Here is a 24,770-nt window from a genome sequence, read left to right as displayed (position 1 = left end):
TGATTGTAAACATGCAGCAACTGGCACATAATAGACACTTAATAAATCCTTGTTGATTATCACTGGCAGAAGATTGGCTATTCCCTTCTAATCCTTTTAGTGTAATAGTACATCATTCTCAAAAATTTTTGCACCGTTGGGAAGATGCCAGTTTGGTGAGGAAATAAAATGGTAGATCGATACTCTCTAGGTCACTATTCCATCGACAATACTAAGGTCCTCTTTGGAATTTTCCTTCCTTTCCCCTCACTTAAAAATGGATCCAGCAGTATCTTCGGAATTGTTTCTTGGATCTCTTTTGGAAGTAGTGTTTAACATTTTTTCTCATCTCTGTTTATTTCAGTGCCATTTTCATTTCTTCCAGCACACATGTAGGGCCTTAATGTCCAGGTTGAAATGTGATTGCCTCATTGTTCTTGATGGTGGAAATACTTCAACAGAATCTTTATAGACCATTTCTATATCTTGTCCATTTGTTGTTCTTTAAGTTTGGTTCTTAAATACTGTTGGGATGACTTCATTTAATTGGATCTCTACTCAAGCTTTCTTTAAAGTTGCTTTCCCCCTACCTCTTTCTGTTTTATGAAGTGATGCTTCTCACAATCTTCCATCATCCTTTTCTATAACATCTCACAAACAATTGTATATTCTAAACTAGCGATGCTCTTGGCTGCCATATTTCTCTGCTTGGCAAGGACATCACGTGTTTCCTGGCCGAGGCAGGTTTTTGTTTCTTTTAGTTTCCTCATTATAATAATTCATTATAGTATTTAAACTTCTGTATGAGATTGTTATGAGTAGTGTCAATGTCCCTATATATTATTTGTATTTTTAAAGTTTTATTTATGTTTCACTAGCAGTAACTTTCCAATAATGCCCATGGGAGATGTCTCCTTATAACAAACAGAAACCAGTTAATCAGATCCAATTGACAGAGCAATTGTTTTGAGCAGCATATCTATCACTCTGCAACTGTATTCCACCACCTTTCTACCAAGAGGATAGGACTACTATTTTGTTTTTAAATACAGTTTTTCTTTATCAGCTCCACACAGTTCATAAAGATGGAAAATCTATTTTGTATGTTAGGCTTATCAGAATTTTTAGTCATAATAAAGAAAATACTGAAAACTGGATTGGCTTTTTAGTAATATTAGTTTTTCAAATGAAAAAGCCTTATTAATTCAACTACAAAATACTAGCTCGTCCTTAGTGGAGGAAAATACATTGAAATATAGAAAGAAGACAGCTTTTAGTGAAAGATGAAGAATACATTTTTGTGTTTCCCAAGTAGCAGTATAGCTATAAATATAGCTGAGACGTGGAACCAAACATCTGGCAAAACAGCCATATTCTTCTAGAACAGAAAATAAACAAAATATCAAAATAAAGGCAAAGGAAATAAACACCAACCTTTAAGATGAAAATGTATAATAACAAAAGTTCTGACATTTGAAAATCAGCAAATCAGTGGAGAAAAAAAAAGTAGATTAAAATAACCTGACAGGTCAAGAGAAAAGAAAGCACATTGGGGATGGATGGTAGAAAGAAAACTTCAATTGAGTTATTGAAAATCTTGTGGTCAGACTTTATTTTTTTTTTAATTGTGAAAAGATGAGGACTGACAAAATAGACTAACTGGTATTTTATTAGGATAATGCTTTATGTCAGTGTTCCTGGGGAACTTCCATGACATCTGTTTGTAAATCAGCAAATCTAAATATTTAGATTCTGGTTTGCACATATCAATGTTTCTTCAATAGAATGTAACTTTCTGGAGGACAGGAACTGTTTCGTTCTTGTCTCTGTATCTCAAGTGCTCAGGTACAGTGTTTGTCAGAAACCAGATATGATAAACACTTGCTGGTTGAATCTAAAGTAATGATGATGAAAACAGAACTGAACATGAGGGAGAATAATTGTTTCTGGTCTACATACAAAGGATCTAGCTTCCTTGGCTGAACAAAGAAGGGGAAGGGTAACAGCATTATGCAAAGGTCTGGGACCCTGATCTAGAAATTAGTAGACCTGTTTCTACTCCTAGTTTTGCTATGTGAGCTTGGGTAAATCAATTAGCTAATCTCTCTCCATTTTAGTTATTCAATCTCTAAATTGGAAGAGGAACACTAGCCTAGACTAGTGTTCCCCAGGTGGTGAACTGTGGACCCTTAGGACCAAGGAATTATTTCAATATGTTTGCACATCTCTAGATAAGGACACATATTTTCAGTAGAATAAATACAAAATATTTCTTACATGTATATACTATATATTTTCAAATGTTACCACTGAGCTAAGTCATCTCAAAGGTTTCTTTAAGTTCTGGAATTTTACCAGTCTCTGATTGGCATGTAATGGAGAGGGAGGGAATAACAACCAGGACTGGGAGGTGAGAATTGTTTAGGAGATAGGGAAAGCTTCCCCAGGGTTATGTCCTACCTATGTTGTGTTCTTCCAGACACAAACAGTTCTTCCTTCCTTCTGACTCATCAGTCATCAGTTTTAATCTGGTAAATTTCATTTTAAGTGTGTTTTGAGAATGGAACAAGTAGTTGAGAGTATATTCTTTAAGGAAAATTTTGTTAAAATAAAAATGACTTCTTTATTGTAAAAAAGAAGTTGACTAGCCAAATGGAGGGTGAGATAAATATCAGGAAATATCAGAGAAGATGACCTCTTTACTTCTAATTCACCTCTTATTCTATTATGACTGGTTAATTCGGCCAAAGGGTGATGACAAGTGTTTGGGGGGGGGGAGTGGAGGATTTAGTTTGTAAGGTTAATTATAGTAATTAGGAGGATTTGTATTGGTCTACTTATATTATGATGAAGTTTCTTTCTGTAAACCTCCCATTTTCTAGGCACTCACACTGATTAAAAAAACACCTACATCTTCCAAGGAGGCAAAAAAAAAATGAGGATTTGCCAGATTCTGCGATTGAATTCAGAATAAATCCAGTGTGACTCTTGAGATATGAAGGAAACTGGGGGAAAATCAAGGAGAGCAAAATGGGAACTGGAACAAAAAGAAATGTATTCAGAGACCCATTTTCACCTTTCCCACCTAATTCCTCCTTTTTTAAACTTTTTTTTTAAATAAGGCTTTTTATTTTCAAAACATATATACGGACAATTTGACAGCACTGACCCTTGCATAGCCTTGTGTTTCAGATTTTCTCCCCCTCCCCCCCATGGCAAGCAATCCAATATATGTTAAAATATATGTTAGATCCAATATGTATAAACATACTAAATCCCTCTTTTGCCCCAGAAAGGTAGACAAGATCCCAGGCTCACAAACTGAATCATATCACTATTTCCACAGGTGAGACTGATTCAGAGGGGAGCCAGAGTTCTTTCTTAGGTCAAGGAAGGCCCAGAACCCTGAACCACCAAACCCCGAAGACGCTGAGAACCATTTTGGGCATAGTTGGTTCTGTACTCCAGGCTTCTGATTCTGCCTGGCAGGGCAGGGATGGCACGTGGAAACAGGCCCTTCTGAGGACGAAGTTGGCTTCTTCCAAGGAGCATCCCTCTGCCCATCACTGCAGAGTGAGGGATCTCATCTCTGACTACGGTCCCCAGTCTTGTTCCTGGTTGGGCTAGGAGGGATTCCTCCCCTCTGCAGCCCCAGCAGCAGAGCTGCTACTTTGGAGGATTCCTCCTCTTTCCACTTGAGTTTTGCAGCCCCAGCCCCCCACCTCCTTGCATGATTGAATGAAATTTGCCGTCCCGTCAGAGACAGAGACGTCCCTCTCCAGTTTACTTTAGGCTTCCCTGGCTTCGAGGGAAAGCAGCTCGGGCTCACATAGGGAAGATCGCCAAGGAGATCTGGCTGTGAAGGCACAGTTTGTGGAAACCACTGAGGCTCTGTCACCCTCCGCCTGGCAGTGTCTCCCAGGGACAGCCAATGGGATCTCAAGGAACTCCAGATCCAGTGTCTTATGCGTTAAAATACAATAATGATGGAGACATTTAGTACCTGAAGGCATTTTTCGATTAACTAGCCCAGTCTGCATTTGTGATTGAAACCAAGAGCGGAAGGGCTTCGCTAGGGGTCCGGGGGATAACACCCACATTCTCCAAGTCTCAATCAGAGCGCTTTCTCCTGCGCTCATCTACTGGTGCAACGGGGACCCCTTTTGGAGGCTACGGCAGGGATCGGAGGCTGGGAAATGGACTCTGCCGCGGGCCTATCGGCGAGTCCAGAGTTATCTGGGGCCTGTCTCCTCCAGGTCCAGTGAAATCTTAGCCAGGGCTAGGTAAAGATTAGGGGCAAGGCGTGGGCGTGGGCGTGGGCGGGCCGGGGCGGGCACATGCCAGCTCCGCCCCGTGTGCTCACAAGAGGAGCCGGCGGAGGGGCTGACCCGGCGCAGATTCCCGGGCAGGCTCCCAGGAACGCGAAGCAGGCTCCGGCCGGTCCATTTCCTCTCCTCTCCTTCTCCCATCACTCGTGCCCTTCGGCGAGCTCCGAGTCCCTCCCGGAGCCAGAGCGAGCTCTCCGCGCCATCGAGAAATCTTCCCTCCGCTAAGCGAGCTCCGCTTTCCCCTGGCGCCAGTGAGGGGCACCAGCCGGGCACTGAAGCCGGAGGCATCTGCGCCCGGCGCCTTCGCTTCCCTCCCGCCCTGACTGGCAGCTCCTGGTACTGGAGGCGGGGGAGTGGCTCCCAACGCGCCAGTAACTGGGAATTAAAGCCCCCGGGGCAGGAGCGGGCGCTGGAGCATCTGGATGCTGGAGCCTCCTGCGTCCTGCAGCAGCTGAGAATGGGAAGCGCCGCGATGCTTCTCGTACTCCTGTGCCTCGTTGGGAAGAGCCTGCTGGTCTCAGGTAAGGGGTCCTGGGCACGCGGGACCGGTCTTGCGGGAAAAGCCGGGGGCCGGGCCGGGGAGCGGGGGCCGGGAAGGACTGGGAAAACCAAAGGGAGACCCATCTTGCCTTTCGCTGAAGCACAACCGGGGAGCTAAGGCTTCCTTCGGCCAAAGCCGGGGGCCCCCACAGGTTATAAAGGGGGCTGCGATCGATGGCGAGGAGTTGGCAGAGAACGCGCAGCCCGCCAGCTGGAAGGGGCCTTCGGCCTCAGCATTTATTTAGCGCTTCCAAGTTTTCAAAGCATTCTAAATACTGCCTCACAACTAGCCTGTGAGGTCAAGTGCTACAGGTATCATTACGCCTATTTTACAAATAATTTACAAATTTACAAATGAGGAAACCGAGGTCAGGGAAAGTACCTGACTTGCTCCGGATCACTCTGCTAGTCAGTGTCAGAACCAGAATACGAACTCAGGGCTTCCCGATTCCAAAAGCAAAACTCATTAATCATTAACTCATTAATGACTCTTGCGGTCACCAATCTATTCCAATCAAGTCCTGCATTTTACAGATAAGAAACTGAGGCTCAGAAAAGGGAAGTCCCTTGTCCTGGGGCGCACAGTTTGGAGGTAGCGGATCTGGGATGCTTATCTGACTCCCGGTTCACGCGAGTACTTAGAGACACTTAAAACCACAAGCACGTACCCTCCCCCTTTCCAAAGGGACTAGGTGGATAGATATGCCTCGAGTCTCGGGTTCAGGACTTCAGGCGTAGACACAGGCAGACAAGGAAAGCCGTGTGACCGCTGAGCTCCGGAGAGCGGAACAGAGTTGGAGAGTCCCAGCCTGCCTCCCAACCCCGGCCTCGCACGCCCCGGGACGTCTGGGGAAAGAGGATCTCTGCTCGTGGCGGCTGCGGGAGGGAACCAGGTCCTCTGCTGGTGACGCGGGGAGGCTGCCGGGACTCCCGGGCGACGTGGAAGCTCGGGCAGCCTCCCGGGCCGCAGCATCCCCAGCCGCCCTCCCTTCTTCGGGCACTTGGCACTCGCGAAGCTCTTAGCGCTTTGTCAAAGCGCCCCCTCTCCGAGCCACAAATCCCTTTGTCTGAAGTGGAAGCCCCCAGAGCCAGGCACCTTTCAGGCCAGGTGCCCCTTCTTGGCTCCGAGGGCGCATTTTCCGCGAGATTAAGATTACGCAGACGCTCGGTGCAGTAAACCCCTTTGGGGCGCTCCCAGACACGCACGCCGGGAGTGTTATTTCCCCCGCAGCCACGCTTTATCGATCTCTAGAAAGTAAAAAGGTACTTCTGTGTTTACATTGAGGCAAAGGGATCCAGACAGCTGCAGCAATTATCTGGATAATTCATGCTACTGGGGAATTGGGAGGAGAGGGTTTTTTTTTTTTTTCCTTTCAAAGAAAAGACTCCGCTCCCTCAATTATCCAGATTGTCAGTCTGCATTGATTGCATTTACCTTATAATTATTGGCCTCTCAGGCCTGAGAACTAGGTCAAACGGCTGGGTCTGTTGCTAAGGCACTTCCCCTCCCTCCAGCCCCTTATATTTAGCATCCAGATCTGGGGTCCAGAAAGTGTGTGAGATATTTGGATTCCAGAAAGAAGTGAGTTTTTTTTTTCATTCCAGAGGAAAGCATTTAACTTTTCCCGAAGGGGCCCTCCTCAGTGATGGGAGCGACCTTGCCCTCCAAACAGTAGGGAGGGAGCTGTTGGAGAGGGTTTGATCCCCTTAGTGGCACTGGTTCATAATTGCTGCCTTCAAGTTCTTCACACAGAAGCACTGTTGTCTCTCCTTCGGAGTTCGAACTGGGCAGGGTAACAGAAGGATTAATTAATTAACATTGGTTATAAGCTTTGAAAATAGAAGCAGCTTTCTCAGTAATAGAATAAGCATTTCTTCCTCTAGAATTTATGTCTTAGAAATGTAAACCCATAACTAAGGGTCCCCAAAGTGAGTGCTGACTGTAATAGAAACAAGAATTTACATTAATTAAATTTCTATATTGTATCAGACAACAATGAAGTTATTTAATGAAAAAGCTAACGGACTCAACTGTTCTTTTTTCTTGGGTTAGTTATTTGGAGTTGTATTTATCTTCTGTTTCTTATTTTTAAAAAAATAACACTGCCAGGTGATTTTTACATGGGAAATAGTTTGCATGAGATCTGAATAATTTTGATCAATTGAGTTTATTTTTGTTTTGGGGGTGCCCCTTCCCCCTACTTTTATCACATTACTCCAAACTGTACACCTATAATTAATTCCTCACATCACACTACCTATTTCTGAACATCACCTTGTAGTTTTCAACTTAATGGAGTTTTTTTTTAATGTTTTATGATTTTTTTTCATTATTATTCCTTCCCTTTCATTATTGGCCCTTGCCATTTTCTGGGGTATAAAATATTTTTATAACACAGAACCCTCCATAAGAGAAAGAATAGCTAGATAAAACAAGTTAGTATATTCACAGTGTTTATAACACTCTCTGGGAGGATCCAGCTAGTGTTTTTCCAATCCACTCTAGAGATTCTGTATTAACCTTAATTTTTTTTTACTATCCCATAGAAAATGAAGCATCAAACTCATTTTTAAGGTTTTCCTTTGACTTTGAAAAACATTTTTTCATTACCCACTTGGTACAGAGGCAATTATTCCTTTCTTAATGAAAACTTTTATAATAAATTTGTAATAATGGATGTCAAGATCAATCCCAAGTCAACACCAATAGCACAGGCATTTGGGGACCTATTGACAAAGTTTAAATTCCTATTTTAAAACTACACTCTTGTTCCAGGAGAAGGTAAAGTGGAGAGTTGAGGCTTTATCCAAAGGCAAAATTTTGTGAGTGGGAGTGTGGGAATTAGGAGAAAGTTGGTTTTTTACACAGCTATTCCCATTAACTGTGTCTTTGGATAATATGAAATGGGATAAGATATAGAATAAATACCTACCCTTCCTGCTTCACTTTTCTTGTGTTGCCAATGGTTATATCAATAAGCAGCCAAATAATGGATTCTTTTTCCCCCCAAATGATAAATTTAGTGTAATCATCTCAATGAACAGACACAATATTGATCATTTTCAGTAATTTTATGATCCATTACACTCATTAAGACAGTAATGTTTTGGTACTCAGTCACTGCCCTGATGTCAATATTATTTGTCAGATGAATTTCCAATAGGTTGTACCTAAGTGCAATTCAAAATTCTTCTTCTGCAGAATGGGATATGGTAGGCAAACTTTCCCATGGAACTGTCCTGCTTTCAACCTATAAGTAAACTTTTCTTATTATCAATTTGTGACCAGAGCTGTGAGTCATTGGGCTCTGCATTCATCAGTTGGAATTCTTGCCTGCATCTCTAGGGAGCTAATGTGTACATTATTTGATATTGTGCTAGTTTCCCCCTGAACCCTTCTTCCCGGCCTCCTTCCATTTCCTCCTCAAGGACAGCTACCCTGAGCCACATTTTCAGCCTAGTTAAGAGAGGAAATATATTTTTTTAATGGCATAAAGGAAAATGAGGTAGAATTCACAGATTCTCCAGGTTGTGTAAAGGAACTCTGCCCATACAACACAAAATACATTCTGAACAATATTCATTAATCAGCACTTTAGACAAATGTGTATATCCTACATTTTATAAGAAACGTGGTCCTGGATTTTCCCAGGGGAGTGAGCTCATCAAATGAAGGTTCATTTTATTTCAATGTCCCATATCCTTTTGTAAGACCTTGAAGTTGGCAAGGCAGGAAAACAGGAACTCCACCCTCGCTCCATGAATCCCTGAGCTGCTCTCCTAGTTTATGACCATCTGCCCATTCTTCCTGTTATGACAAAGCTTGTGAACTTTTACTAGAAATAGTGAAAAGTAACCTTTCAGTTTTGACACAATGAATTGCCAAAGGGGCAGTCAATCCAAAAGCAAGAAGAAGTTTGCTTTGTTTGGGAAATCTTTTTCCTGTTGGGACTGCTCTGACTATATTCATCTCTCTCCAGGTTTCCCCACTGTTTCGCCTGATCCCCCAATTCTCAGCCCACAAAAAGACATACTTATCATAACAGCAAATTCAACTCTTCAGATTACTTGCAGGTAAGGAGTTCATTAAAAAAAAAAAGTCCTCTGGCTTTCATGAATATATTGCTCCTAATTTTTTGTAAATGAGGTACTGAAATCCCTTCCAAACTAGAGTCATTGTAGGTGAAAATTGACTTAGACTTAGTATACTGACTCTATTTGCCATGAATAGCCTAAGATGTGGATCTACTTAGATATTTTAGGGCTAGTTCCCTGAAGGTTCTTGGGTTCCCTTGGGTTAAGAGACCGACAAATAGTTCCTGAAGTACTATGAGTTTTCCCCAAATCTTAGTAGTTCATATTCCTCTCTCTTTCTCAAAAGAATTTCACATTGATAAAATCTGATTGTGGAAGTAGAAATTTAGCATTTGATTATGAGTATTCTTGTGTAAACCCTCCGCATAGATAAAGGACTGTCTTTTGACAGTCTCAGAATTCATATCTTTGCTTTCAACTGTAAGAAGTCACACTGTTGATTAGACTAATTGGGTAAACAAATTTCTTGGCTTATCCATGGTGTTTTTGAAGCCACTTTTCAGCAGAGAAGGTAGAAGAGTTTGGGGAAGAGGGGTGTTATCTCTGGGAAACCCTTAGCACATACAAGTGCATTTGTTTTAGAGCAGTGAAGAACGGTGAAAAAATTTTGTATGAAGCCATGAGGGGCTAGAAAGCTATAAAGAAACTGATTCAGAGCCTGCTGAAGTGTCTCTCTGAAATTTCACTGGACACAAACAACGGCTAGATCTAGAAGAACCAGGAATAAATCCAATCTTAAACCATTTGAACCTGGTGCATTCCTCTAGGAAAGCCTCTGGGACACCTATATATAAATCCTTATTAAGTATAAGTCTCCATCAGATAGTGTTCTCTACACTTCAGTACTCCCATTGAAGAGGTGATCTTACTGGAATCCATATCCAATGGAAAATGATAAAGATATGAGAGGCAGTCAATGGAAAAAAAAAGTAGTTCAACAGTTTTCCTCCAGCCCTCCCTTCCTGGATAGGGCAGGATACATCTTTCTCCAGTAGGAAAAGGACCCCGAAAGTCCCACCTATTAAACTATCTAGAAGGCCAGATTTATTTGGCCAAATATACCACAGCTGTATGGGGAAGGGAAGAGGGATGGAGGATTGGAACCAAATTTAGGATTTCATTGGTGCAGGGAGCTTTTAGTGAAAAACTTCCTTTTTTTCGTAAAGGTTAATACTTCTCTGCAACTTAAGAGTTTCAGCACTAAGAAGTAAATAAAAGTCAATCACAGAATGTCAGAGGCGATATTTGAATCCTTATCTTCCTGGCTCTTGATGTCTTTATGTAAACCTAACTTTAAGTTAAACACAAACTGGGACCTTTATTAGAACAGATGCAGACATGAGGGCCATGTCAGCTTCCCCAGTGAATCTTGCTCAGGTATGCACTCACTTTGTTAAGTAAGTGAATGCATGATCAAAGAATGAAACGAGTTGTTTAAAGGAACTTCTGAACATTCTCTTGGATGAGAATTTGACCTGTTTTAAGAAGAACTTGTAGGAACAATGACTCTATGGCCCATACAATTTTCAGACACAAAGCTTTTGTCTCTGGCTAGTTGACTGTCTTGCAATCCATCTGCTAACTTAGAAGCATTCATTTTCTCAGGGGTCAAAGAGATTTGGACTGGCAATGGCCCAACAATCAGGGCAGTTCCGATAATCGAGTAATGGTGACTGATTGCTGGGATGGTCCCTTCTGTAAGACACTCACAATTACAAAAGTGATAGGAAATGACACTGGAGCCTACAAGTGCCTGTACCGAGACAACGATGTGAGCTCAAGCATTTATATCTATGTTCAAGGTGAGTGGTTATAATTGACTTCCCATATGATTTCCCAGCCTCAGAACAAAGGAGGAACAAAGAGAGCCAAGCGGGACAAAAGCCTTCCTCTCAAAGGCTCTCTGCAGACCAGAAACTTCAAAATTCCTCCCATGCAAAAAGCCGTTTCGGTGACTGCAGGTGTCATTCATTTGTTTCAGAGTCCGGTCCATGTCATGCTCGTTTCCTTAATTACACTAGTTCTTCTCTCTTATTCCAAAGCAGTCCATGATGACACTTCCATCTTTCCCAACAGCATTCCCAATGTGCATCCCAAGTGAAATCTTCTGCATAGGAAATTTTGGGGGTGAAGTTAAGTGAAAAAGTATAACTGTTGGAGTATGAGAGCCTTTAAACTGGAGCTGTGTGTGTATTTCATGAGAAAAATTTTAACAATCCTATTTCTGCTTGTAGAGTAAGTGGACCTTTGGCTGAAAGGTATATTCAATGATACCAATGCCTTTTGTAGCATTTGTAATATCAGAGATAATAAACCAACAGATCTTGCTTTCTACAAGTCATAGATTTATAGTTGAATGGGACCTTGGGTATTACAATTTCTTAATTTTACAAATGGGGAAATTGAGGCTGAGAGAGATGGGTCCTTATCCAGCAGAAATAAGAGAAGGGAAGGAATTTGAAACCTAGTCCTTCAACCCCAAATCCAATGTTCTTTCCAATGTACTCTGCTTCCGTGAACTATCAGGCTCAAGGATTTCTGTTATTGAGACCCAGGGTGTCCCTAATATTAGTTAGGGACCAATACTGTTGCACACACCCAGCATCTAAGTGCTTTGAGATTTCCTTATCAGCATACTGATTTAAGTTAAATTTGAGGCACAGTAACTAGTGTTTTGCTTGGGTATCCTGAGATTTCCGTGATCCCTAAAGATGACTGGCTAAGATTTCCCCTGTCAAAGAAGCATTTCATTTGCAGAGAAAGACTCCAATCAGCTCTTCAGATCTTAAGTGCATGTCCCATTTGCATTTCAATTGTGCAACATTCTCTTTTCTCCCAAGTAATGGGAACTACATTGAAATAACATATACCACTATTAGGTTGCACAAGACTTAAGAATGCTCGTTCCATTTGCCAGGTGTAGACATAACTCATGTATAGACAGCTTCTGGTAAGACTCTGCAAGCTCCAGGTACCACCTTTCCCTGCATTATCTCCTTAGCCCCTCTTTCTTTTTCTCCTCAGTTAAAAAGCCATTCTCTCCTTGGCCAGATCAGGCAAACTTCAGGAGGGAGATTCTTCAGTTCTTTGTGATTCTCTAGCTTCTTTTGATCTAGCAGGCTGAAGAGATCAGCCTATCTCTGGAGACTACAAGGATTTCCTGCTCTCAGCCTGGCTGGAAATGTTACAAGGAGAACGTCTCCTATAATATTTTGATATTTCCTTCGCTCAAGTCAGGAAGTGCAGAGGCATGTGACAATTCATTTCGCAAAGTAACAGTAAATATTTTGTTTGGGGAGGATGGATGATTGTTTGGTTCTTTTTGTTTATTTCCTTTTGGGAGGAGACAATGAAGTAGAAGCCACTTGCCAGAGAGAGTTTTAATGGCATCCAAGAGTTAATTCAGGTTCCAAGGGTACATCCTATAAAGGGAAGTTAAGCCATATTTTCATAGCATGCAGATGGAAGGTAGGATGTCCTACCAAGAAGGTCAATGTACTGTTTATTTGGGAGTTTCCTTGTCTGTCGTGGAGTACTTCAAATGCCATGTCCTGTCCAAGGTTATGAATGATCCACAATGTTTTAGGAGTTGAGCTGTCCAGACCTGGGGTCATGAGGATTTACAGTGGAAAAGGGTTGTCAGGATATTCCCCTTAAACAGCAGTTCAGTCTTGTGTCCCCATTTTTGCTTCCTTAGTCTTAGACCCAATTCCCTTATAGAGGGGGTAGAGTTAGGAAGTGGGGCCCTGACCCCATCGGGTCTTGCTTTGACTTGTGTCCAGTCGAGAGACAAAAGTCAGACCTCCTGCTTTTCTGTCCTTTGCAGCTGCAGAGGAAATAGAGCTTCTCCTACTTGTGGGTGGGGGTGGGCCTGGGAAAGAGATATTTATCCTTCCTCTCATCCAGGTTTTAACTGTTTCTTCATCTGCCTAGCTTGGAATCCATATTATGTTAGGTTTGAGAGGCAGACCCATGTGGGAGTTTGCCATTGAGATCTGCTGGTCAGATCTCTGGTCCAAACTATCCCTTTCTGAAGGGATGAGGTGGATTGCCATCAAGGTGTTTTGTACATTTTTTTGCTGAGGCATTTGGGGTTAAGTGATTTGCCCCGGGTCACACAGCTAGGAAGTGTGAAGTGTCTGAGACCAGATTTGAACTTAGGTTCTCCCGACTTCGGGGCTGGTGCTCTCTCCACTGTGCCAACTAGCTGCCCCTCCTTTGCTAAAGTTTTGAAGGTTTGTCTTCCCTTCTCTGTTGTTTAAACTCCAAGCTCTTTGATCGCAGCAGTACTCATGTGAGTGGAAATTTTTCTGGGTGCCTGCCATCAGTAGTAGGGAAGCTCCCTTGAGTTAGGATGGAATGCTTCAACTCTCCTAATTGTTAACTTAGCACAGCAGGCGGTCTGCCTTCATGGTCTTAAAATGATGCAACTTTATGATGCTCTTCTGTATCACTCCTTAAACTTGAATCTGAGATTTATCTCTTCATATATAGTAAGTGCATAGATTAGTATTTACAAAAGGGTTCATTTCTGCTGTTTCTACATAGTGGGCTGAAAAGAGCTAGTTCAAAAGTTTACTTTTAGTCGAGTTTAAAACATGGTATGTAAAATCCTGTGGACACTGGTTTGCTCTTTTATTGCAAAGCTATATAGTGATCAGTTGCCAAGAAAGGAGGGGAAGTGAAGTGAAGGAAAGCAAGAGAAAAAAAGAAAATGAAGGGAAAAGAAGGAAGGGGAAGAAAAGGGAAGGGAAAGGAAGGGAAGAGAAGGAAAGGAAAGAAAAAGAAGGCAAGGGACAAGAAAAGAACAAAGGGAAATAAGAAGGGAAAGGGGGGAAAAAAAGGAAAGGAAGAGATGAAAATTACTTTTATGACTGATAACAGTGTGGTCCAGTTCTGAAGTCAAAGGACCTTTATCCATGTCACTTAACTTTGCTGGGTTTCATTTTCCTCATCTGTGAAATAAAGACGTTGCCCTGAATGCCCTGTGATGTCTTCCACTCAATGGTCCTCTGCTCTTACTAAAGCTTTCAGAGGTTGTGCTCTCCTATCCCATGGATTGAGATGCTGTTTTGATAAATACTGTCACCCTGATTCTTTATCTCTCCCCTTACCTCCAAACCTTCCTGTGCCTTTGTAAATGACACTTTCATCTGATCTATGGGACCAAACCTTTTCATTGAAAACAAAATCAAGGATTGAGCAATATGTGGATCCTAGACAACATAGCTGCTTGTTAGGATCTTATGTTGGTAATCAGAGGAAAAAATGATAATTAGCCAACATCCTAGGTAATTAATTGAGACAACCAATCAGCACATCTATTAAGTTCCTATGCTGAGTGCTGGGCATTTGAACATATAAATGAAATTATTCATGCCCTTAAGGAGCTTACATTCTAAGGGGTAAGGAACAACACGGTCATTTATCAGTTTATAGAGAATAAATACAGGGTAGTTTGTAAGAGAAGGAATTCAGGCTTCAAATCTTAGGTAAGACATTTAAGGTGAAAGTTGATCCCTAAATTTTGTTTGTCTTCATTGTGCATTTCAGAATAAATTGGGATTGGGGTGGGGAAGATGGGAAGGGATCCAGGAAGGCTTCATGTAGAAGGTCGAAATCAGATGAAATTCAATGTCTTCATTGCCAGAATTCGTGGAAGAGTGATGGTTTTATTCTGGTGTTGGAGATACATCTTGAAAATCTAATTTCAGTACCTTCCAAATAGGGAGAGGAATATTAGTACTTATTATCTGGGAAAAGGGAGGAACCCTTTAAGAAATTATAATAGGGATGATCATGAAAATGGAACATTTTATTTCATAGTATCATGCCAAACTAACTCTATCATGATGTGTTTTAAGTGACACTCGTTAACACATTAATGAAATGAAATATTCCTTTAGATTACAGGTCTCCATTTATTTCATCAGTAAGTGATCAACACGGTGTCTTGTACATCAAAGAAAACAAAAACAAAACCGTCGTTATCCCATGCCTCAGTTCCATTTCAAATCTCAATGTGTCACTTTACGCAGTAAGTCCAATTTTCTTCTTTTATCTATGCTTTGTTAGGACTCTCATTGTCTATAAAAGACACAAATACTCCATATAGAGTTTTTCCATTTCACAAGAGCAATGCCCAGTAAGGGATTTAAAAGTCAATCTAGGAAGATCAGAATAGACAATTTGTAGTTTTAAAAATAAGAAATAAAACAAGAGGTTTAATTAGAATTAAATAAAATGTATTCAGGCTAGATTTGTGTAATTTTCTCTTTGGGATGCCAACCGACTGTGCCATTACTGTTTCCCCAGAAGTATCCAGAAAAGAGATTTGTTCCCGATGGTGAAAAGATTTTCTGGGATAGCAAGAAAGGTTTCAGTCTTCCCAGCTACATGATAAGTTACGCAGGCATGGTCTTCTGTGAAGCAAAAATCAATGATGAAAGCTACCAGTCTCTCATGTACATCATTGCGGTAGTTGGTAAGATGACAATTACTTTCCTCATTTTTCCTATCTAATCATGATCATCAGATCATAGATTCATAGCTGGAGGTAACCTTATAGTTTCACCTAGTCCAATCTTCTCATTTTCCAGATGAGAACTCTAAAACCCAGAGAGATCAAGTCACTTGTCCAAGTTCACACAACTCAAGAGCCTGTAGTGCCAGGAAGTATCAGTCCCTACAGCATGAGTTTTTCTTAGGCTAGTCTGTGATCTTGATTCTGTCTCTCAGATTCCTGGGAGGGTTTAGGATCTGGAGAAATCCCTCAGAAGCAAAGTATCCCGAGGCATTTAAAAAGCGAGTGCCTTATTGCATCATTGGGAAAGAACATATACCCAAGTTTCAGATTTTTTTTCTCACTCATCTTTTATTTTTCCAATTTACTTCCTACAGGGTACAGGATTTATGATCTGGCTCTGGATCCCCCTCACAGCGTGGAACTGGCTGTTGGAGAAAAGCTTGTTCTGAACTGCACAGCAAGGACAGAACTCAATGTGGGGATTAAATTTCGTTGGGAACATCCTTCTTTGAAGGTAATGCTCACAAAGCAAGCCAAACCTCCAGATACCTTGATAAGAATTCTTGGGAGGGACTCACCCTCATGAGTTGTGACAGCCTCTGGCCAGATCAGCTCTTAGAACCTCTTTAAGTTTTAAAGGGACCACAGAGCATGGAGCACCACTGACACAGAGAAAGAGAATGAGGGAAAATTCACAGAAATTATATTCTTCTGTTACAGTGAACTTTTTTTTTTCCTGCTGGAAAAATTATTTCCTCCTTTATACAAGATGAAAATCTTGTATGCTCCTTTGCTGTTGTGACTCTCTTTGCTCCTCTTAGGAGTTCTGAGGTGGGCAGGGGTGACATTGAGTTTTGGACTCTCTTCTTCTTGGCTGTGTCTCTCTGGCAGTTCATCTTCATCTTGCACTCATGGCTAGAGCTTTTGTCCTATTTCTAATTCACCTGCTGTCGTCTAGTCCTTCTTGTCCCAAACACGATTGTTGTCTCTATAATATTAAGGGTTCAACACTTACTCACATCAACATTGAATAGTATTTACTGTGGGACAAGATGCTTTGTAGTAAGACAAAATATATTATCACGTGAGTGGCTAGAAGCTGAGCAGGTAATTCTAGGTTCTTGGGGCTTGAATTAAAGCCAGGGATATTCCAAAGTCAGCTCAATCAAGAGCAAATTGTTAAATCTTCAGTGTAAAGATTTAACCTTGGTTATTAGAGATTGCTTCAAAACGGGAAGATTTGTTTTATTGTTTTATTGATTTCTAGATTTAAGAAAGTGATGAAGAAAATTTTAGTAATGAAGATTAAACTTAAAAGTGTGCTGAGTGTTCATTATGTTAGAAGAGGAGCTGGTTGTTTAACATTTACTAATATAGTCTTTCTCTCTCTTCAGTCTGAAATACGGGATTTGAAAACTCCATTGGGCAGTGACGTTAAGAAGTTTTTAAGCACCTTGACTATAGAGCATGTAACCCGGAGTGATCAGGGCTGGTACATCTGTGAAGCATCCAGTGGGCTGATGACCAAGAAAAACAGCACATATGTCACTATCCATGGTAAGACATCCATCCCCTTGAATCAATTGAATGTTTTCCAAAAATAAAGCCTGTGGCTTTTGTTGGCCCCTGCCCCTACTGGCAAGTCATTATATGCTTTCAAGACTTTTCTAATCCCATTAGTGCTGTCTAAATCAATGATTTCATAGAACATCGTGTTACATGCTCTCAACTTGTGTTTGTAGAGCCCTTGCCTCACTCCAGTCTTGTGATGACTAGTTCCTGGAAACTAGAACTTAAATAAATTTAGATTGGCTAAAAAGTCTCGGCTGTGGGTTACCTGGAGAGTACCATGATGTGCCTTTCCCTCCTAACGAGGCAGCTCAGACTGCCACATACTTGGCTTTTCATGGGAGTATATAAAAAAAAAAATGAAACCAAAACAACCCACGCCAACCAATTGACATTTAAATTTCTTGCTGTGTCCTGAATGTTGAAGGTTTCCAATTGTTTCCACAATTGCTTTCTTGCAGAAAAGCCTTTTGTTGCCTTTCACAGTGGAATGGAATCTTTGGTGGAAGCCAAGTTGGGCGAACGGGTCAGAATCCCTGTGAAATACATGGGCTATCCAACCCCCGAAATTAAGTGGTAAATATTAGAAACCAACACCCAGTATTATTTTTTTCTAAAGGCGACCTATTATCACATACTAAGGATTCTGGGGTTTGGTTTATTCTTCCCTCACAGGTACAAAAATGGAAAAGCCATCGAAAGCAACTATACAGTGAAAGTTGGCCATGTTCTGACAATTACAGAAGCAAGTGAAAAGGATGCGGGAAATTATACCATTCTCCTCATCAATCCCATTACTAAGGCGAGACACAGCCACGTGGTCTCTCTGGTGGTGAATGGTGAGCTAGAGAGTTTTGCTTTTGCTTTTTTTAATTGTAAAGAACATCCACCCCTTCTCCTTTTGGGTCAGATCCCTCCCTCTGCCATCTTTTCCATAGTCTGTGTCCCAGTAGGCACTTGATAAATTCTTTCTGACTCTCATTGCCTCAGTCTACTTCTAGGAAAGATCGAGTGATGATTTAAAGGCTAACCTAAGATAGTGGAGTGAGTGCAATGAGGAGGGATGTCTATTGATCATATTCAAATTAATTTCTTATCAGAATAATACTCTGTATTATTATTATGTGACTGTAATATTCTGCAAATACTCAGTATGGCATTCGCAGCATGATGGGAAGGAGCTTGGGAGCAATTTAGCCCAGATCATAAGATTTATATGTGGCATATAGATGTGTGTTGGTGGGTTTAGGGGCAGGATTAGACTCTTTTTTTTTTATTTGTTGAATACTTTTTACTGATCTTGCTTATCAGCCATCCTAGCAATGATTCTCTATTATAGAAGGTTTCACAAATTAGCATGACCACATCGATTTCACTATAAATCATCCCTTTGTCAAAAGTCACTTTGAATTTACAGAAGAGAAAGAAGCTTTAATTTTATTGGAGGATGTGGCATTTTATGTCTTCCTTGCCCTGGCATTATTAATTGTAGTTTCTTCTCTCGATATCCTAATCCATTCTACCCATCCTTCCTGTTGCCCTTAGTCCATCTGTTATGTTGTGGTTCTGCTGGAGAAACCAGCTATCCCTAGAGCCTTAGGGTTCTTAAGTTACATCACTGGGTCAGATGACAATGTTATAAGTGAGAAGAATATACAGGGCAGATGGGAAGGTTTGGAGGACCTTGGGAGTCCATGGCAGGGCCGATGGGAAGGGTTAGCAGCCTTCCGTCTCACTAGGAAGATGAAGAGATAGTGAATGAAGTTATATTATCAGTAGTAATGCAGGGAATAATTAAATATATGCTCAAGTTACAAACCTTCAAAGAGGGGCAATTTAAACGGTTTGAAATGTTGGATTGGAAGGAATATACAAAGTATTTCTCAGTAGGTCCCCTATCTGAAGCAAAGGATCAAGCTTGGGGAAATAGATAAGAAAGAGGATGGTACATTATGCTTATGTAATGCTTTCTGTTTTCCACTTTTTCACATCCCTTATCTCATTTGATCCTCCCTTACTTAGTAACATCATTCCTATTTTACAAATGAGTGAATTTGGGGGACAGTGAGTTAAGTCATTTTCCTAAATTTTTCTTGCTAATTGTGAGCTTAGAAGAATCAGAAAGGAGAGTTCTGGTTATCTGCTTCCTAGTCCAGATATAGATATAGTTTTATATTTTACATATAAATATAAATATAAATTTTAACACATGCCCACATATATATATGTATATATATATAAATTTGGGTAAATCGATTAATTCATTGGTTCCCAGTTTTCTCGTTTATTCAATGTCTCAAAAGTCTTAGTGCAGTTTTAAGTTTTAATAATTTCAGAAGCAGAAGGATTACACTTTGATAAAAACAAAAACAACCCAACATTTGAAAGATCATTTGTTTATATTTCAAAATATTGTTATGTTTCTCATTAAAATTCAAAATAATCCCCGTTTTGTGCTAGAGGCAACTCTAGATCAGTATTGTCAAACACAGACGTCAACACTCCCAAGTGTAACCCAAACTAAATTAAAATATAATTGGGGAATATTAGCAAAATAAATAAAAATACAGAGTCTATAGATAACACATGGTTTTCTAAGTCACTATGTGGCCACAGGGATATTTGTTTATGGTTTAATGGTCTCCATTTCTGTTTGAATTTGACTTAAATTTTAAAATTTTATTATTCAAAATCCATAAAACCAAAAAAGGAGTAAAAATCTCAAATTTTTAAGTGATGCTTTTGTAAGTTTATAGCATTTCTACTTCTGAAATAATTAAAGTTTAAAACGTCACTGACACTTGAAACACCACACACACAGATAAAGGGATATGTGCGAGGGGTGTTCAAGACTGTTGAGTCTGCTGAACTTGTCTTTTTAATTGTGTTTCTGGAAAATATGGCAACTCAAAAAGACAAAGTTCAGGAGACCACTTGACAATTCTTAACAAAGGATAAAATCAACCACCTTCTTAAAAAAAATGAAGTAGTCATTAGTTGTTCAAAACCTCTTCATTGCCTTCCTAAGACTGACGAGCTGCTCCTGACCTTCATTTTCCTTTTTTCTAGTTCCCCCCCAGATTGGTGAGAAATCTCTGATTGCCCCAGTGGATTCCTACCATTATGGCTCAATGCAAACCCTGACGTGTACTGTTTATGCCGTCCCTCCACCGCTCCACATCCACTGGTACTGGCAGCTGGAAGAAGCATGCACTTACAACCCTGGGTAAGTACAACCCAGCCACTTGATTATCGTTTGGCTTACGTTTTCCTTGGCTAAAATTGCCCCCTCCCAGCAGCGGGTAGGATCGCACTGAGCTCTGTTTTGCTTAGTCACTGGCTCTAGGTTCCCGCCTTTTATTAATTGCTTTTTTCCCCTGTAGTCCACTTCAGGATCAGCTGGTCCTCTGCCTCTCTGGGAAGATTAAAGTCTCTCCATCTCTCTCCTCAGGAGGCTCTTCCCTCTTTACCAAACACAGGATATTTTCGATTTATGCTCCTTGCTAATCTCCCTGTTTCTTCTTACGCTAATAAGTTGCTGAATATGATGCCCCTTCTTATCTGAGAAAGCCCATCCCCAAGAGGAAGTGTGCTGATTGATGTTTGGGAATGAGGGAAAGAGCTCCAGCCCTCAGTGGCTTGCTTATCAGGCTCCAACACAAGGCCAGACATCCTTAGGAAAAAAAAAAAGCCATCCCAAACCCAACAGCCCCTACCACCACCCTATGTCTTCCACTTCCTGTTGTTGTTTTTGAAATGACCACGGCTAGCTTCTTCCTCAGCTGCTTGATCATTTCCTACACAAAGGCCACTGTCCTCAAGAAATTCCTAAAGGAGCCCGGTGGTTTTCAGTCTCCTTGCCTTCCTTTGAACTAAATTAACTTGAATTGTCCAGTCTCTCCAATTTATGAATGAAGGTTTGTTCCCAAAATAGCCGCTTCCCTCCAGTATCCTGGAAGGAGCGACCTCAGCCCAATTGCTAGAACACTTTCCTCCGGTTCTGGAAGTCTGATGTGGAGTTGGCGCAAAGGTCTTGGAATACGAGGGATCCATTTAAAAGGCTTCTAGGAACATGCCCACCAAGCCGTGGTTCTGTTTCCTGCCCACTGATCGTGACCCAGTCCCACTTTTGTCTCTCTCAGTCAAGCTGGCTTAGTGACAGAGCCCTACGTCTGCAAGGAGTGGAAGAGCATGGAGGATCTCAGTGGGGGGAATCCTATCGAAATAACCAAGAATCAATTTGTCATGATCGATGAAAAAAACAAAGTGAGTTGGATTTGAATGTCTGTCTTTTGTCATTGAACTCAATTTACATACATTTATTGAGCATTTATCATTGAGGCCCTGAGAATTCAAAGACAAAAACAAAAACTTAGCGCTTCCCTCGTGGGAAGCACACACATTCTACCTGACCAACATTGCACCAGGGATGTGTAGGAATTTTAGAGATTAATAATCAGATTTGTTGGAGGATTAATTACTATTTTAAGCAAAGTCATGTTTTAAACCGACACAGAGCTTGTCACTGGTCCTTCCCACTTTTTGGAACCAGTTACAATTTATGCCCCAGGGAAGAATCTTCAAGAACCCCAGATCTCTTCCATGTCACAATGAGGTAGCAGGGAGTTAGTTCCCTTTCCAAAATTAGCTGAATAATGGTCAGATTTTCCACTCCTTTTTATTCTCTGTGGACAATCTGAGGCAATATCATTCTTATTCTAAGTTTAAATGTATGTGCTAATGTCAGACTTGTAAACATTTCTACATTTTTAAAAAATATAATAGAAATAGAGACAATGTGGGGTAGTTAATAATGTGCTAGGATTATAATCAAGAGAATACATTCGTATCTTACCCTTGACATTTACTAGCTGTGTGTCTGTGCAAATGACTTAAATTCTATGTGCTTTAGTCTACTCCCTAGGACTTACAATAAGTTATAGACAGATTGCAATCACCAGTGGAGAAGAATATTCTAATATTGGGAGTTCCCTACCTGAATGAAATGATGGGCCCATTGAGTGTATTTTTTTTATCATGATCTACTCCAATATAATGGGATCCCTTATGATACCATATATGTGAATAGACTGTAGAGTGGTCACAAATATGTACAAGTCTAACTTTTACCCTGAATATTCACATATTTCAGTAGCTTTTGACTTTTTGGGAGTTTTCTTCACCAAAACATTGAAGGGATTTGTCATTTCCTTCAGCAGCTCATTTTACAGATGAGGAAACTGAGGCAAACAAGTGATTTACCAAAGATCACATAGCTAGTAAATGTCAGAGACCAGCCTGAATTTAGGAAAATGAATCTTCCTGACTCAAAGCCCAGCCTTCTATCATTGCACCTCCTGTGGTCTTTGGCAAATACAGAATATGAAACTGTTTGGTTCTCCCACAGACTGTAAGCACTCTGGTGATTCAAGCTGCAAATGTGTCATCCCTGTACAAATGTGAAGCTGTCAACAAAGTAGGACGCAGCGAGAGGATTATCTCCTTCCATGTGACAAGTGAGTATATAGCACGTGTGTGTGTGTGTGTGTGTGTGTGTGTGTGTGTGTGTGTGTGGTGTGTGTGTGTGTTGGAGGGAGAAGAGGGATCTCCACTGAAAGGAAATAGTAGGTTAAGTCACTTTTTTAATCACTTCTCAATAATAGATGCTCTACTGCAGGAAAACTTTGTCACTTTTTCAAAGATGAGATGTATCTAATTCTTACATAGAAAATAGACTGTTCAATTCAGTCTATAAATAGCAAATGTAGAATTCACACACATTCATTGATAGAGATATTACACTGACCAAATTTTAAAAAATCTGTTTCTAAAAGAATTGTATTTCAAGGCAAAACTAGAGATTTGGTAACTCTCTGGCTAATAAAAACTGAATAATTTAGGCCCCAAACTCACTTTAAGGATGTGGGACTAGAATTATCCCATTTGTCATCAGCATTGCAAGGATCTCTGATTTCATCCTTATGACCACGCTACCCACCGGTGTGGATCACATCTCATAGCGTGTGCTCTTTGTGAGCTGCTGTAGTTGAAAAATTCATTACCTGGAGACCAAATTGTGAATGCTCTGAATCTAACCAGGCTGATCTCTGGACAACCAACACAGAGCTTGTCACTGGTTCTCTCTGCTCTGTAGATTTGTACTGATTGGATCAAGAATCCAAATCTCCCTGTCACAGTGAGAGAGCAAGGAGTTGGTTCCCTTTCCAAAATTAGCTGAATAATGGCCAGATCTTCCACTCCCTTTTGTTCTCTGTGGACTATCCGAGGCAATATCATTGTGTTATTCTAAGTTTAAGTGTATTTGCTAATGATGGATTTTTTTTTAATTTCAGGGGGTCTTGAAATTAACTTTCAACCTGGCAATCAGCCCACCGAGCAGGAAAATGTATCTTTGGGGTGCACTGCAGAAAAATCCACATTCGAGAACCTCACGTGGTACAAAATCAGCCCGAGAGCTTCTCAGGAGCACCTGGGAGAGCTCCCCATGCCCGTCTGCAAGAGCTTGGACACCCTTGTGAAGATGAATGCCACAATGATCTCCAACAGCACAAGCGACATTGTGACCCTGGAGCTGCGGAACGTCTCACTGCAAGACCAGGGGGACTATGTCTGCTTGGCTCAGGACAAGAAGACCAAGAAGAGACACTGCATGGTTAAGCATCTCACTGTGCAAGGTACGGAGCCGGTCATTTCCCACAACGTCCCGCACAGAGAGCTCCCATCCCAGGCAGTGCTTTGCTAAGTACCTAACCCTCCCTGCCATCTGGACCCATTCTTTAGCATCTTGGAGCACCCCCCAAAGCAGATCGTTAGCACATTTATCCGATGGGGTTTTTATAGGGCTTGTTTCGTTCCATATGTGCCATCTTCTGGCTTGGCAATATTAGGCGGTACTAGTGATGTAAGACCGGAAGATCTCTTCCTCTGCCCGGGGTAGGAAGCTCATTGAATACTGTGATGATTCAGTGTTGGCTTAGACTAGCAGAGGGGGATTATTTCCCAAGGAATAGGAAGCTCTGCTCTGCTGGTTCCCTGCAAAAGCCTTTGTCAACATGGCCCCAAGTGCGATGGAGGGAATCAAATGATCATTCTGGGTGTTCTGAGGAGCTAATGTACAGTCCTTGCAGAGTCCAGAGCCCATGTGCTGAGTTACATTCAGCTCATGTCACATTGTGAAGTAGGTGGAGTTTGCCTTTGTAACCCATCTCCTTCCTCCATCACCTTTTTTTCCCTCCAATATCCCCCTTTTCCCAAGTCCTCTTTGTTTTCACATATCCCTTTTTTTCTAGCAGAGATTCTGTTCCCAGCTAGCAAGTGTCTCAGACTGGATTTGAACCCTGATTCCAGGCTCAGCACTCTATTATTGAACACATTCATCTTTCAAATTTTGTTGTACACTTAAGCAGAGACCAAAAATTCCCATTTTTTCTTGCGCAGACATCTCCCCGACACTTGAGTCTTTTGGTTGCATGTGTGTGTCGGGCGGGATTTAGAAACTGCTCTCTTGTTTGTTTCTCTCCACTGGAGACTTTACTGGGACATAGATAACTTCATCAATCACAAACTGAGTTTGTGCCATAAACAGTGGGATTTTCAGGAAATCATCTGCATTTAGAAATGATATTAAGAAGTACCTCTGATTGTCACTCATATTGTGTTGTGGCCCAGGCAATTTCCAACTTGCTTAGCCCTAGATCTGTTGACATATCTTC

General features: G+C 41.2%; 1 protein-coding gene across 1 annotated transcript in view; it reads left to right on the top strand.

Moving 5' to 3' along the window:
• Positions 1–4,669: 4,669 nt before the first annotated feature.
• Positions 4,670–24,770, top strand: part of KDR (kinase insert domain receptor) — a 45,823-nt gene continuing 25,722 nt past the window's right edge. The window contains exons 1-13 of the mRNA XM_051964132.1: positions 4,670–4,828; positions 8,828–8,921; positions 10,548–10,744; positions 14,849–14,979; positions 15,258–15,426; positions 15,843–15,982; positions 16,863–17,025; positions 17,499–17,613; positions 17,713–17,876; positions 20,107–20,263; positions 21,180–21,303; positions 22,445–22,553; positions 23,391–23,732. Coding sequence (XP_051820092.1) covers positions 4,765–4,828; positions 8,828–8,921; positions 10,548–10,744; positions 14,849–14,979; positions 15,258–15,426; positions 15,843–15,982; positions 16,863–17,025; positions 17,499–17,613; positions 17,713–17,876; positions 20,107–20,263; positions 21,180–21,303; positions 22,445–22,553; positions 23,391–23,732 — 1,969 coding nt within the window. The 5' untranslated portion in view covers positions 4,670–4,764. The remainder of the gene's footprint in view (positions 4,829–8,827; positions 8,922–10,547; positions 10,745–14,848; positions 14,980–15,257; positions 15,427–15,842; positions 15,983–16,862; positions 17,026–17,498; positions 17,614–17,712; positions 17,877–20,106; positions 20,264–21,179; positions 21,304–22,444; positions 22,554–23,390; positions 23,733–24,770) is intronic.

The sequence above is a fragment of the Antechinus flavipes genome, chromosome 6 (genome assembly GCF_016432865.1).
Source record: "Antechinus flavipes isolate AdamAnt ecotype Samford, QLD, Australia chromosome 6, AdamAnt_v2, whole genome shotgun sequence".
NCBI lineage: Eukaryota > Metazoa > Chordata > Mammalia > Dasyuromorphia > Dasyuridae > Antechinus > Antechinus flavipes.
The sequence above is the reverse complement of the archived record's forward strand: the minus strand, read 5'-3'. Positions and strand labels throughout refer to the sequence as shown.